The sequence below is a fragment of the Phaseolus vulgaris genome, chromosome 8, assembly GCF_000499845.2.
Source record: "Phaseolus vulgaris cultivar G19833 chromosome 8, P. vulgaris v2.0, whole genome shotgun sequence".
Lineage (NCBI taxonomy): Eukaryota > Viridiplantae > Streptophyta > Magnoliopsida > Fabales > Fabaceae > Phaseolus > Phaseolus vulgaris.
The window spans coordinates 59,839,865-59,854,727 of record NC_023752.2 but is presented as its reverse complement, the minus strand read 5'-3'; the positions used below and the strand labels follow the sequence as shown (position 1 = coordinate 59,854,727).

General features: G+C 32.2%; 2 protein-coding genes across 3 annotated transcripts; one reads left to right on the top strand and one right to left on the bottom strand.

The window, feature by feature from the left end:
- The first annotated feature begins 990 nt into the window (after window positions 1-990).
- On the top strand, window positions 991-4,492 carry LOC137824293 (peroxidase 4-like). Its single transcript, XM_068629868.1, has 4 exons — window positions 991-1,498; window positions 2,801-2,983; window positions 3,124-3,292; window positions 3,788-4,492. The coding sequence occupies exons 1-4, from the start codon at window positions 1,274-1,276 to the stop codon at window positions 4,183-4,185; spliced, it is 975 nt and encodes a 324-aa protein (XP_068485969.1). The 5' UTR covers window positions 991-1,273; the 3' UTR covers window positions 4,186-4,492.
- Window positions 4,493-6,934: 2,442 nt separating this feature from the next.
- LOC137825851 (U-box domain-containing protein 4-like) lies at window positions 6,935-14,383 on the bottom strand. Of its 2 annotated transcripts, none has more exons than XM_068631637.1 (4): window positions 14,160-14,383; window positions 9,864-10,149; window positions 7,445-9,418; window positions 6,935-7,355 (listed from the first exon to the last, which is right to left on the bottom strand). In XM_068631637.1, the coding sequence occupies exons 2-4, from the start codon at window positions 10,137-10,139 to the stop codon at window positions 7,296-7,298; spliced, it is 2,310 nt and encodes a 769-aa protein (XP_068487738.1). In that variant the 5' UTR covers window positions 10,140-10,149; window positions 14,160-14,383; the 3' UTR covers window positions 6,935-7,295. The 2 variants fall into 2 exon arrangements, with proteins under 2 accessions (XP_068487738.1, XP_068487739.1); XM_068631638.1 differs by having other exon boundaries at window positions 9,864-10,144; window positions 14,160-14,358.
- Between the last annotated feature and the right edge of the window lie 480 nt (window positions 14,384-14,863).

Genomic DNA, 14,863 nt, shown 5'->3' with positions numbered 1-14,863 from the left:
TCTCTAGGAGTACCAACAAAAAAACATGTTTCTAAGGTGAATAATAATATGAAAAGAAAAACGATGTAATCATTTTATAAAGATTTTTTTATATCAGCAAAAATAAGTAAATAAATTCACTGAAAATTACGATACTCTTAATGTCTATGAGTGTGTAAAAATTGTCTGAAAAGTATAATATGACATCTTTCAAACATGATTTAAAGCATTGAGATACAAAACATTGCATGGACACTAATGCAACACGTTAGTTTTGGATATAATAAACAATAAAGTGACGTGTAGAAAAAATTAACAAAATTTACCCTACTATATATTATCTTCCATAATAAGGTTTGCTGAAAAAGATGAATCACAGGAGAAAACAAGATCTGCTGTTAAGAAGTTAGTCACAATTTCTTAAATAAAAATATTAAGTAAAGGTTTGTTTAAAAACAGTATAATCTCGTAAAAATAAAAACTAGTTTCGTACAATTTAGATGTAACCCTAAACCCTAACTTTCCTTTAAATTATTTGGGTTCTCAAATTCTAACAAGCTGTGTGTTGAAGCAACTGAACAATGGCAAATTATATAATGCTAAATTTATAAATATATATAGTGACATATTAATTAGTATACTGAAACAAGAGCTAGCAAACAAGCATCGAAATTTCCTTTATATCTACGAACTTATGCCCTTAAAATTTTGATTGAAGCTCCACCACTGGTTTCTATGCTCTTTAGATAAAATGAATATAATTAAGTAAGATGATGATTGACGATGATACTACCCAAACAAAATAAATTCAGGCACTTTTGATTGGGTAACTAGACCAATTTTCTTGCTCTCATTGCTGAACCTAATATAATATTAATTAGCACCTACTTATTCAAGTAGCATTTCTCTTTGTTATGTATGATATAATATAATACACCAATAGCATGGGCTTTTTGCAATTTTTTGAATAGTCAACCTAGGTAATGTTCTTCAATCAGCATAGCCAAATGCATCGACCAAGTTCATTTCACCACAATCTTACTGTGTTCCAAATTGCAAAAAACAAATGTATAATAAAGGAAAATGTGCTAATTATTTTCAATGGTCAATTTCAATCTACATTTTCCAGACTCAGACAAATTTTATGTGCCATGCATTCATTTGTCAAGTAAGTTCTTGATGATTAGGTGAGTTGCCATCTCAAAACTCTCACATACCCTCTCCTATATATCTATGCACCATTTTCTTTTCATCATCTAAGCTCATCCATCCACCACCTTATACTTCTGCAAAAATGGTACTTCATTCTTTTTCTTCTTCAACAACCACTTTTGCTATAGCTTTCTTCACGCTTTTTCTTATAGGAAGTTCTTCAGCTCAACTCTCTGAGAACTTCTACGCCAAGAAATGCCCCAAGGTTTTGTATGCTGTAAAATCTGTGGTTCAATCTGCAGTGGCTAAAGAACCTCGCATGGGAGCTTCTCTCCTTCGCCTCTTCTTTCATGACTGCTTTGTCAATGTAAATCACTCTCACCTAAATTCTTCACTTTTTATTTATCTTACTTACATACACTATAATACTTTATCTGCTCAAGGGTAATACTTACATAGTTTTAGCAGCAAAAATTTCCTATTCTTTCACTTTATATATGTATATGTATGTATATCTATATGTATATATGTATATGTATATATATATATGTATATGTATGTATATATAATCATTCACGAACGTATTATTTCATGAAGAATGTAATGGACGTTGTAATACTAAAATACTGGTATTTAATAATGTGATAGTATGTTCTTTACGTAATTATTTTTCTTTCTTTCTAAGTTACTATCACTTTCAAAGGTCAATATCGATGATGTGACATCACCAATATGACACGGCATAAAAAAATGAAGTGAAAATGTTCTTATCCAGATGTTTTCATGCTATGTAAACCACTTATTTTAAAACATAGGTTGTTTTGGTTATTCCACCCACAGGACATAGGTGGGAGTAGAAAAAACCTCTTTTTACACCCCACAATTTTTTTTACATTTATTTAAGAATTAAATATAATAAAAAAAATATATTAAATTAAATTATTAAATAATGAAAATATAAATTTTGAATAGTGTCAAACTATCATATCCTGTCTCTCTGATAAAATAATTAGCTTCAACATATTTAAATATTCGAATTCGTAGTCAATTAGAATGATCATGTAATATAGTATTCTACTTATTTATAACTGAATAAAGTGTTTGTCATATGAGTTCATGTTTCACAAATATTCTTATTTCTACTTTTTTTTCCTTTTTATTAATCTCCTTTGCATAATACGTTAATTTAAAACAACACTTAGATCGAGTAAAATAACGTTTCATTTCATATTTCAACAAGAAGGAAAAGATAATCAATTAGAAAAATTATTTGCCAAAACAAGGATTCAAAAATGGATTGAATTAATTGAAGTAATCTCATTCAATCTGTTAAATTGAATTGGTTTAAGTTATATTTTTTAAAACTTAATTGAATAAGTTATGAGATAAAATGAATTGAGTTGATTCTTTGAGTTTGGTTTGCTTCTTTTAATAAATATTTTTGTTAGACATTATTATGTGAACAATTGAACACTTCATGTTATTTGGTTCAAATAAATCATATACAATATCACAATTACATTAATAATTTATCAAACTAAGTTATCAAAAACAAATAGTATTGTTTAAATTGTATTAACTTTGTAGCTATGCATTTTATGTATTAGAAAGGCTTGGTGGTTACATAGAAGTAATTGGTGATATTGTGTTATTGCTTAATTGGAAATAGGGTTGCGATGGTTCAGTACTACTTGATGGGCCTTCCTCAGAGAAGACTGCACCACCCAATGATAAATCTTTGAGAGGCTATGAAGTCATTGATGCCATCAAGTCTAAGGTGGAAGCACTTTGCCCCGGAATAGTCTCATGTGCTGATATAGTAGCCATTGCTGCTCGTGACTCTGTCAATATTGTGAGTTCTAACCCTTCCATTTCTCAAAATAAGTACATCACCCACATCAAAATTATCAAGGGTTATTCAACACCTATATGATGTAGTAAAATGATACAAAATAAGTATTAATTTTTGGTTTATAAAATTTGATTATGCAGCTTGGAGGGCCATTTTGGAAGGTTAAACTTGGTAGAAGGGATTCCAGCACTGGATTCTTTCAACTTGCAAGCAGTGGTGCTCTTCCATCTCCAGCTTCTTCCCTCGACACCCTTATCTCAAGCTTTAAAGATCAAGGCCTCTCTGCCAAGGACATGGTTGCCTTATCTGGTATATATGTCCTTCTTTTTTCTACTTTTGCCCTTAACTCTTCCATTGTGTGACACTGTGTATTATTGCTAATATCATTAAGAAACAACTTTTTCTGAAATGAAACAATTTTAAAAATATATTGATTAAATTACACTTCTAAACTGATGTCTCAATACTGATAAGAAGAAGAAAAAGTGAGAGAAATGTGAATAATATTAATATATAGATGAGTATTGTGACAAAAAGTAAAGTAAAGAAAAAGAAATTTCATAGTATAATACAGTATCTCTTTACTTAATAATTACATATGGTGGATTAGTGGACCTGATGTGACATTTAAACAACTACGTGCATGCATGTCATGCTCGTTCTCTAAGCTAAAGGCCATGTATGACTTCTGAACACAGAAGAGTCAAGTTAAAAGAAAAAGCATGTTTATTTGGTAATATTATATTACTGAAATTAGAGTACTCATCATGTTTATTTGATATTTTTTTTTTTCTGTGGTTTCAGGAGCACACACAATTGGGAAGGCAAGGTGTGCTGTTTATGGAAGTCGCATATACAATGAGAAAAACATTGAGAGTTTGTTTGCAAAGGCAAGGCAAAAGAACTGTCCAAGAAATAGTAATGGGACACCAAAGGACAACAATGTAGCACCACTAGAATTCAAAACTCCTAACCATTTTGACAACAACTACTACAAGAACCTCATCAACAAGAAGGGACTCCTTCATTCTGATCAAGTTCTCTTCGATGGAGGATCCACAGATTCACTTGTTAGAGCTTACAGCAACGATCAGAGGGCATTTGAGTCTGATTTTGTCACTGCAATGATTAAGATGGGAAACATCAAACCTTTAACAGGGTCAAATGGACAGATAAGGAGGCTTTGTGGAAGGCCTAATTAGAGGAGAAACAACAGATAAATTATAAAGTGTGTTTTTCTGTGTTTTACATGTACACCCAAAAGTGGGGGGAGTTCTTTTGTCAGTTCATCTTAAGGTGTTTTCCTGTGCCTTCAAATGTACTTTTGTTTGTTAAGTTCAGTTTCAATTTTAGTGTACACAGTTTCTGTAAGGAATTAATTGTATTTAAAGCATGTTTCTTACTTGTAATTTCACTTTAAGGATGTATACATACAAACAATTGTAATGTTTCAGAAAAAGTGATGAGATATGTTGTTTTTTATAAGAATTATACTTTTGGTGTGTATCAGTTTACTGAGTTAAATTATTTAGATGCTGCTAATGAAGATTGAAGAAAATTTTAAATTCAATAAAGTTGTGCAACTTAAGAAAAGTATAGGAGTAGAGGAATACAATTAAATGAAATGAAAGAACTCTTTCAATAAGGTGTGAGTTTTCTCAAATGGGCAAAATCATCACCAAATTGATATGGATTAGTAGTTGATATATTTTTAATTACAGCATTTCCTTTGTGATTAGAATTGAATTTTATTAAAATAGCCACTACAATAAAATAAAATCATGAAATAGAAATCAATTTTTAGATACCAAAATAAATAGTAACTAAATTAGAGACCATTTTAGAAACTAAATAAAAATTTGGTTTCTAAATTAGTTTCTATTACTGTTAACTAGTTTTTAAATTGGTATCTAATTAGCAACCAAAGTTTTAACTACCAATTATTTAGTTTCTTAATTTGGTCTCTAAAACCTTGGTTGCTAATTAGATACCAATTTAGAAACTATTTAACAATAATATAAATTAATTTAGAAACTAATTTTTTTTAGTTTCTAAAATGGTCTTTAATTTAGTTACTATTGCAACTAATTATTTTAATATCTAAAAATTGGTTTCTATTTCATGATTTTCTTGCATTGAGTTCTCTCTATTATAATTTCTATAAAACTCACAAATTAATTAACCCTTAATTAAAATTGTGTGCGAATAAGGATGTGTTTAAGTGGGTTTTTATTATTTAGTTTTAAGGATATTTTGAAAAATAATTTAGCAAAGAGAGTGGAAGAGAAAAAATGGAAAGAAAATGAATAATTAAAAATCCAAACAGCTTAAATATGTTTCGAGTTTTGTTTTAAAAGTTAAAAACAATATTATTTTTAAAAATCATTTTTAAATTCACATCATAGAAAAATTGTTTTTCTTATTTGATTCCATAAGATTGATGAGACCTGTTCCAACATATTGAATTATATCTATAGTCATGGACCCAATATATTTAAAGGAATCAATTAGAAGAATGGTCCAAAACTATATTTTCGAATTTCATAGTCATTACTAACTACTACATTTCAAATATTCTTTATAAAGGTTGCTACTACAAAACAAAAGGTTAGATTAAGAGTAGTCAATTACATCACAATTGACAAATCAATGACAAAAGAATATGTGACATAAAAAAGGTCATAAAAGTAAATAATTTTAATAGCTCATAAGAAAATAAATGACTAATATTATACATACATAACAAATCATGAACATTTTAAAATTTTCACTACTAAAAAAAATCATTAAATAAAAATCAATTTTAGAAAAATAAAAAATAATTATTACTATATTGATTAAATTAGATACTATTTTAGAGACTAGAAAAAATTATTGGTATCTAAATTAGTTTTTATTATTGATAAATAGTTTCTAGATTCATATCTAATTAACTACAAAGTTTTATCTACTAATTATTTAGATTCTAAAGTTGATAGCTAATTAGATACTAATTTAAAAACTATTTATCAATAATAGAAACTAATTTAAATATTAATATTTTTAAAAAAAATAATATCTAATTTATTCAATATAGTAACTAATTATTTTTTTTGTCTCTAAATATGGTTTTTATTTAATAATTGTTTTTAGTGTTTAAATCTTAATTTTTTATATGAAATAACTTACTTTATCATTACTCACTTTAAAAGGGCAGATTGATTTTTATAGGATACCTCAATTTCTTAAAATTAAATAATTTTTATTTAATATCAGTTAAATTAAATGCACTTAAATAGTTTGAAATGTCTTATTAAACCCAATGCCTGTTTATTTTAACCAACTTGGATAAAAAAGATTATAGAACAATTTGCAATCTAGTTGAAGAGAAAATAAGTAAGCATTAACTCTAAAACCGAAATAAAAGTCTCTTTTTGAAGTTCTTTTTGTTGAATTTTCAGATTCTTATTTTTATTGAGAAACTTGACCATTAATAAAATGATCAATATAAAGAAAAGTATCTCTTCCTTCTTAAAAAATACACTCAAACCCCAGGCAAAAGTTCCAATATATTGCTGCTGAAGAATAAAATATCCACAACTGCATATTGCAAGCAATTCAATCGGTTTAGCATAAAAATGCAACTCTTGTGTCGCTTTAACTGTTGATACTTATTTTACAACTTCTCTTTCTATTTTATTTCTTAATAAAGTAGTGGTGATAATTTTCAAATAATCTCATATTAATAGACTAACTCATGGATTGAATCACTAACTCAACCCTATTCGGTTCATGCATATGATAAAATAAATAAATTGTGGATGTCTGTATGTTTGATGAACCAAAACTCAAGAGAATGTAATAGACAGAAAGAATATGATTTTGGAAACAAAAACAACCAAACACAAAGCCTAATAAGTCCACAAGTATCAATTATTTTTTTTCTTCAAATGCTTGTTATATACCACCATCTAAGGAAGAACACAACGTCCAGATCTCTATCTCATTGAAAGGGATAATTAGGACATCACCAAACAAGCCAAATACAAGTATTTGTCCTCTTACATTTTGCCTTAGCTCAGTAACAGAACCCAGGAATTTTTGTTTCTTAAACAAAAGTTACACTTGCATCAAAGAGACGTGTGTCACATGAGGATACAATCAATCCTCCTCATACATACATATTGCTCCCCTCACGCCTTTACAAGCATGTGTAATAAAGAAAAAAAAAACGCCTTTCCGCATATTATGTGCACAATGGAGCGTATAATCTTACATGTTCTGTAAACTGATTCAAAAACTTTGGATGGCCCAACTGGTTGCAAAATTGAGATCAAGCTCTCCCACCACCACCATGTCTTTGGCTTCTAAATTGATTAAGGAGCGCAAGGGCCTAAACAGAAAAAGAAATCCATCATCTCTTTTTGTACCAAAAGAAATAAAATAAGGCAACTAAATTATTAAAACTTAAAGAACCCATACCTTTTCTTTGGCCCTTGGGGTGCCTGATTGTGACAATGCTACCAAAGGTGGCACGGCTCCTTCTTGGAGCACCTTGTTTAAATATCTGTGATTGTATGAGCATAGATGTAGAAGAGCCGCTGCAGCATTCTCCTTTCCTCTCACAGAACCCAACTCAATAACCTCAACCAAAACAGGAATCCCACCTTCATCACCAATTGCTGCTTTCCCTTCTGGTATTGTAGCAAGATTTGCTAAAACAGCCACAGCCTTGTCGACCATTCCAGCTGCTGGGTCCATTAACTCTACAAGGTGTTTCACAGCACCAGCTTGCACAATCCGGTCCTTGTTTTCATGAAATATGGAAAGATTAAACAAGGCAGTGGCAGCATCTTTCTTCCCCCTAGGGCTTCCGTTCCCCAACAAGTCAACCAGTGGTCTAATTGCCCCAGACCTCCCTATCCTGATTTTGTTTTCCTCAGTAACTGAGAGGCTGAAAAGAGTGGCAGCTGAATTTTCCTTGGCTTCTGAACTCCCTGTCTTAAGTACATGAATCAAAGGTTCAATTGCACCAGCATTTGCAATAGCAGCCTTGTTGTTATCATTGATTGATAAGTTAAGGAGTGCTGTAACAGAATTTTCCTGGATCATAGAATCAGTTGATTGCAGTAAATCAACTAATAGGCTAATCGCTCCACAATTTGAAATCACAATTCGGTTATCCATATTGTGCTTAGCAAGAAGGCGAAGTTCAGATGTTGCCTCTCTCTTAGCATCAAGAGAATCAATCTTTAGCTGCTCCACTAATTTCTGAACCTGGGTTTCAGCAGCAGAAAGAGCAGCTCTTGTTTCAATAGACACTACCCTAGGAACAAGCCACTCGGATGACCGTTGCCATATAGTTTGGCTTCGAGACCTTGGCACTGCTAATTGGGATGAAAACTCAGATTCTCTATGCCGAGTTGGCAAGGGAATAGCATCTTGCCCTGCATTCAATTCACCAAAAGCATCCCGACTGTGGACTGAACTGGTTGACAGCAGGGTATTGTTGATATCAGTAGTTCTAATATCAGCTTGAGATTGTTCTGAGCTCAAGGCATTTCTGGATGGGGATGTTAATGATTCACCAACTGAATCGACGCTCCCTTCATGTGAGCTGGCAGATCCATCATCTGAACCTGTGTGTGATATTCTTTCAAGATCCGCATATGGCTCATGAACCGTGCCATTTAAAGAACCACCTGGATTAGAAGAGTGATGCAATGTTGATGTTCGTTCTTGGTGGGGTTCACCACTAGTTATAGCAGGTGAATTCTTGATCAAACCAGACTCCATAGATCCATGAAAGGGAGATGGTTGATTTAAGTTTTTGTACTTAATGGGATCAGGGAGCTTCACATCATGTGTTTCACACCAGTTAGCAATTAATGCTTTTACAGTGTAGTTAGGTATTAGATTGGTGTGCACCAGAGTCTGACGTGTCTTTGGACAAATAGTAAGACCTAGGTCAATCCAGTTCTTGATGAAAGCCCGCTCATATGTTTGTCCAGATGCCACAATGACCGGATCTGTCATCAATTCCAAAGAGAGAGGACAGCAAAAATCAGCAGGTACCGGCACTGGGATAGAACTCTGAGCTTGCTTAAGCATAACAAGATGCTCATGCATTCGATTCACAACTGATATCATTTTATCAATATATTCAACTTCTGAAGTGTTTTCAATTTGTTCAGCCTTCTCCTTCAACTTTTCAAGGGATACAGCCTCAATCAGGACCTCTTGATTAGACCTTAGACCCAGGTGGTCAGCAATGTTTTCCAAGACCTCCAAACTTGGTCCTACACCTTCCAGTTGTTCCAAAATAGCTTTTTTAATGGTTGATGATGTTTCATTTCCCAAATTATCAGGGAGACATTGTGGCGAATCCTTCAGCTGTTGTAAAATGCTGACACCCAAGGCCTGAATTGTTGATACTAAGAGATCAACTTGATTAACCTAGAGAGTAAGAAAGAGGAAAGCGTGAGAACCAACACATACTTAATATACAATAATTAAGGCAAATAACATCTGTGATAAGCAGGCCTGAAAAAACAACTAGTTCATAATATACTTCTATACCAGATGAAATCCCAAGTTAAACAAATATACAGGCAAATTGTTCGCTCAAACCTCAGCACATCTTGTCTAACCAAGGCGTACAAGGATAATGCTATGTAGTTAGACTCAATAAAAACTATAATTCGGGTGAACATCTAGTACAAAGCAGAGGTTTGTTTAGGCACTGGGTCAACATAAAGAATACACGTAGACAACAATTAATGTGAGCAACTATAATATTTCTTTTTACATAACAGTATATAATCTATGATGTGGTAGTTTTGAGAGGAAAAAATAGGGTGGGAAAACCCTTGATTATAATATCGAGACAAATGAAACTTACAAAGTAAAACTTGCTAGATAATGGATGCCAGTTCAGAATAAGCTCCCTCAACTCATCAACTGCCGGACAAAGTTCCTCAAATAGTTTCCTAAGCACTTCATTAGAAGCTATATCTGAAAAATCAGTAGTATCAATAATTGGCTTCAACAGCTTAAGCATCTTCTCTGCCTTTTGATAATATTTTGATACAGGTTCTAACTTCATCTTTTCAGAAAATGATAAATGCAAAAATGAGGATATTGCATCAGATAGAACCTTCAACAAAGATATCTCCATAACACCTGCACTATTAACAGAAAAATTGTTCAGTTGTATATCATTAGGAAACCAGACACTGAAAAAAGAAAAGGAAAACTTTTATTTCTCATTTGAAAATGAACAGGCCGACGAGAAATATCTCTCATTCAAGGTTTCCCCTTTCTATGACAGATCTAATACTAAATACCCAGTTGATACAAAACAGAATGCAACTCCCTTCTATTCACGCTATTTAATTAACTGACTAACTAATTGTTCTACCTATTATTGTAATTATTAGTGTTCAAAATGTAATATTATTTTTTATTATTTCTCTTGTGTGTAGCTTTAGGGTTAGGGTTTTTGGCAAGTGTCTTGCCTCTTCTTTGTATCTTACATATACATCAATAAAATTCCAACAGTATAGGTTGAGTACACTGTTATTTTCAATCCTCTCACCTTCTCCTGACTTTGATCATGCTTGGCCTATTGCTCTTAGAAAAGGTATTCAATTTACTCGTAATCCATATCCTAGTTATAATTTTTGAAGTTATCGCCGTTTGTCCCCTTCATATTCCTCTATTGTTTTCTCCTTGTATACCATCATTGTTCTTAACAATGTTCATGAGGCACTTGATCACCCTGGATGGCAACAAGCCATGATTGATAAAAAGCATGCACTTGAACAGAGTGGTACTTGAGCGCTTGTACCTCTTCCTCCTAGTAAGAAGTTTGTGGGTTGTAGATGGGTTTATGTTGTTAAGGTATCCTACTGGTGAAGTAGATCGTAAGAAAGCTCGCCTAGTAGCTAAGGGATACACTTAGATTTATGATCTTGACTATTGTAATCTTTTTTCTCCTGTGGCTAAGATCATCATTTTTCGTGTTTTTCTTGATGTGGTCGGTTGTCATTTGCCATTGGCCTCTTCATCAGCTTGACATTAAGAATGTCTTTCTTCATGGTGATCTAGAGGAGGAGATTGACATGGAGCAACCTCTTGGATTTGTTGCTCAAGAGGAGTTTGGTGTATTTTGTAAATTACATTGGTCTCTCTTTGGCTTGAAGCAATCACCTTGAGTCTGGTTTGGTAAATTTAGTTATATTGTGCAGATTTTAGGACTGAAATAGAGCGAGGTAGGTCATTCAATGTTTTATTGTCATACTTCTTCTAAGAAGTATTTATCTTATGGTCTATGTTGATGATATTGTTATTACGGGAAATTATATCACTAGAATTTCTCAATTAAAAAAGCATTTATTCAGCCTTTTAGACCAAATATTTGGGCTATCTAAAATATTTGTTTGGTATTGAAGTGGCACAATCAAGAGAAGGTGTCATCACTTCACAAAGAAAATATGCTCTTCATATTTTGGAGAAGACAGACAAGCCCATCAATAGTCCTATGGACTCAAATCAAAAGTTAATGAGAGACCAAGATGAACTTTTCTCAAATCCAGAAAGATTTAGAAGGTTGATTGGGAAGCTCATTTATCTTACTATAAGAAGACCTGCTGTTTCTTTCCCAGTGGGAGTTGTGAGTCAATTTATGCAAAACCCCCCACATTGATGAATGGAATGTAGTGATTCGCATTCTGATATATGTAAAAGAGAACCCGGGACAGGGATTGTTGTATGAGAACAAGGGAAGTACTCAAGTCTTAGGGTATTGTGATGCAGATTGAGCTGGTTGTCCCATTGATAGGTGATCTACCATAGGATACTGTGTATTTCCTGGAGGGAACCTTGTATCTTGGAAAAGTAAGAAACAAAGTGTTGTTGTTGGATCTAGTGCAAAAGCTAAATATCAATCTAAGACCCTAGCTACATGTGAACTTGTATGGATTAATCAACTCCTTCAAGAGTTGAAATTTTGTGAAAATGAGCAAATGAAGTTGCATTGTGACAACCAAACAGCTCTTCATATTGTCTCCAGTCTGGTGTTTCATGAGAAAAATAAACATATAGATATTGATTGTCATTTTGTTAGAGAGAAGTTGTTGTCCAAGGATCTTATTACTGACTTTGTCAGCTCTAATACACAACTAGCAGACATTTTAACTAAATCTCTAGGAGGACCTACAATTCAATTTATATGTTCCAAGCTTGGTGATCCGATCTATATGCTCCAGCTTGAAGGGGAGTCTTGAAATCTAATGGTATTTTTTTTTTCTTGTGTGTGTACCCGACTTTAGGGTTAGGGTTTTAGGCGAGTGTCTTACCTCTTCTTTGTACCCTCCTATATACATAAAAAAAAGTCCAACAGTGTAGGTTGAATACACTGTTTCTTTTATTCCTTGCATATGTTCAAGTATTAGTATTTGGAATCTTTAACATATGTAAATCTGAAAGAACAACAATTTAATAGTTCCAGCTATTAAATTATATAGAATAACATCGGATTTGAGGAAACTATAAGATCTAATATAATAACAAACTGACAAGTCTTTAACACTATTAGCTAACTGATTGTGTGAAGACCTAACCATGTGTTAGTGAACTGTACATGACCTAATGATGCAATTAAATGCCAATTTAGAAAAACAACTTTTTAAGAAGAGGAAAAATGAAATTGCTGCAAGAGCAGGGGAAGAAGTGCATAATATTAGAGAGTAAAATTAATCAGTATGAAACTATTAGAACATTACAAGTAGAGTCTAAATAGCCAGTGAAAACATGAAAAAATTCAATGAAAATGAGAATATCAATGCATAAGATTGCAAAGTATAGTGTTAGTCAAATGGACCATTCAGTTTTACAAAAAACAGAGATCATTAAATAATTCATAATGCATTTTCCCACCCTGAAAAACTCTGATGCATAAATTCACTTGTACAAAAGATTTTAGTCAACTGAAATTCTGATACGAAGAGAAAAACCCACTCCTACTATATTCATGTCTTGCACATTGCCAACAAGGGACTCATGCATATTACCCATTGCATTTCCAATTTAGTGTTATCCATAGAAACTCTACATAATAAAGCTTTAAGATTTATTACTCGTACAGTATTACACTCTTGTGCACATGAGCAAATATCCGTTATCACTGGATAACAATAGAACTTGAAATGCTAGCTAAGTTAAGCTAAAAGTACAGTAGACTGACTTAACACAATTCCAATAATAATGGTAACAAAATCTTTTTCCCACCTGGTGAGGCTGACAATACAGATAAAACAACAACCTTGTGTTCTTCGAAAATCTAATTTTTCAAAATCGTCATTTAGATCTTTATCTTGTTTAATGGTTTCTCTTTATAGTATTCCTTGTTTTTTTCTCTTCCTTTATTAATTGGATTATCATTCATGGCTACATCAACTAAACATTTCTTCTTTGGGGCATTTATTGGTCTTCTCCAACACATGACTAAATCAACTATGGCAAGATCGTAATCTTTTCCTTAGCAAGTGCTACATCACATTCTTTTTTTTATCTTGCCTAAATCAACTATTGTCGTAAAAAGTCAAGAAAGTTGTACGTTAACAATTGATTAGACAACACAGCTAGTCTCTTCTACTAAGGCAAGGCACACACTATGTAATAACAACAAAGCACAACATAAGCAAAGTTAGACTCAATTCAACTCAATCAGGAAGAAGAAAAAAAGCATGCAAACACAGCTTGACTCCAAATTACTGATAAGTTGATAACCAGCGTAGTTTACTTGAGCTAGACCACAGGTACATTGCAGTTGGAAATATAAGGCCAATCAAAAGTTCTGAGTTTCAAGCAGAAAACACATCACTACACAACAGTGAATCAAACCAAGCAAGACCAACAAATTTCCAGATTAAAAAAAAATAAAGTGCTACAACAAATTTCCAGTTAAGCATGCAAACACAGCTTGACTCCAAAATGCTATAACCAATAACCAACACAAATCAAATGCAGCAACATATGCTCGATGAGAACAACTACAAACTCAACACTAACCCTTTTAGTGAAAATGCAACCTTTTTGTCCAAATGAAAGCACGATGTGGTGAAATAAGTTGCCAAATTCAAAATTATATATAAAAAATAGCCAATAATTGAGAGTTAAGAAACATGGGTTTTACCAAAAAAAGGGGTGGGGTTGAGAGGAGAAGTGGCAAATGGTTCCCAGTTGAAAGTAACAGAAGGAGAAGAATTGGTTGACAGCACCGCGGAAATGGGCTTTCCGGCAACCGTTGGAATGGGAGGAGCTTCAACGCGCAGTGGTGGCGCTAAAATAAATGTGGAATTTTGGGGAATTTGTATTCTTCTAACCTACACTTTGACTTGCATAGATGAATTATAGAAATAAAAGGTGTGAAAAGTAAATGATTATTGTTATAATAATGACATGTTTAAATTGTATATTCCGGGAACTTTCATGAGAAAAATAAAAACAAAAACTGCATATTAAATTTTTTGTATATAAATTAATTTATAAAATTATGTAATTTTTTGAAACTTATATATATACACATATATATTAAATTTTACATAAATTAATTTTAATTTATTAAGATATATTTTCTCATAAAGAAATTTATAAAATAAAACTCTATGTGTTTAAAAATAATCAGCTTTTGATTTTTCTTTTGATGGAACAGTGTTTATAACTGTGTGTGTATGAGGTATTTGAATATGAGTATTACATAATTAATATTTAGTAATGGGTCAAAGTTATTAAGTTGGAATATTAGTTTTTTCTTGACCAATGAGTGATTGTAAAACTAAACTTGTACACTTCTTCTAATAGATTTCCTATGAAAATGTTGACCACCAGTTATTTTAA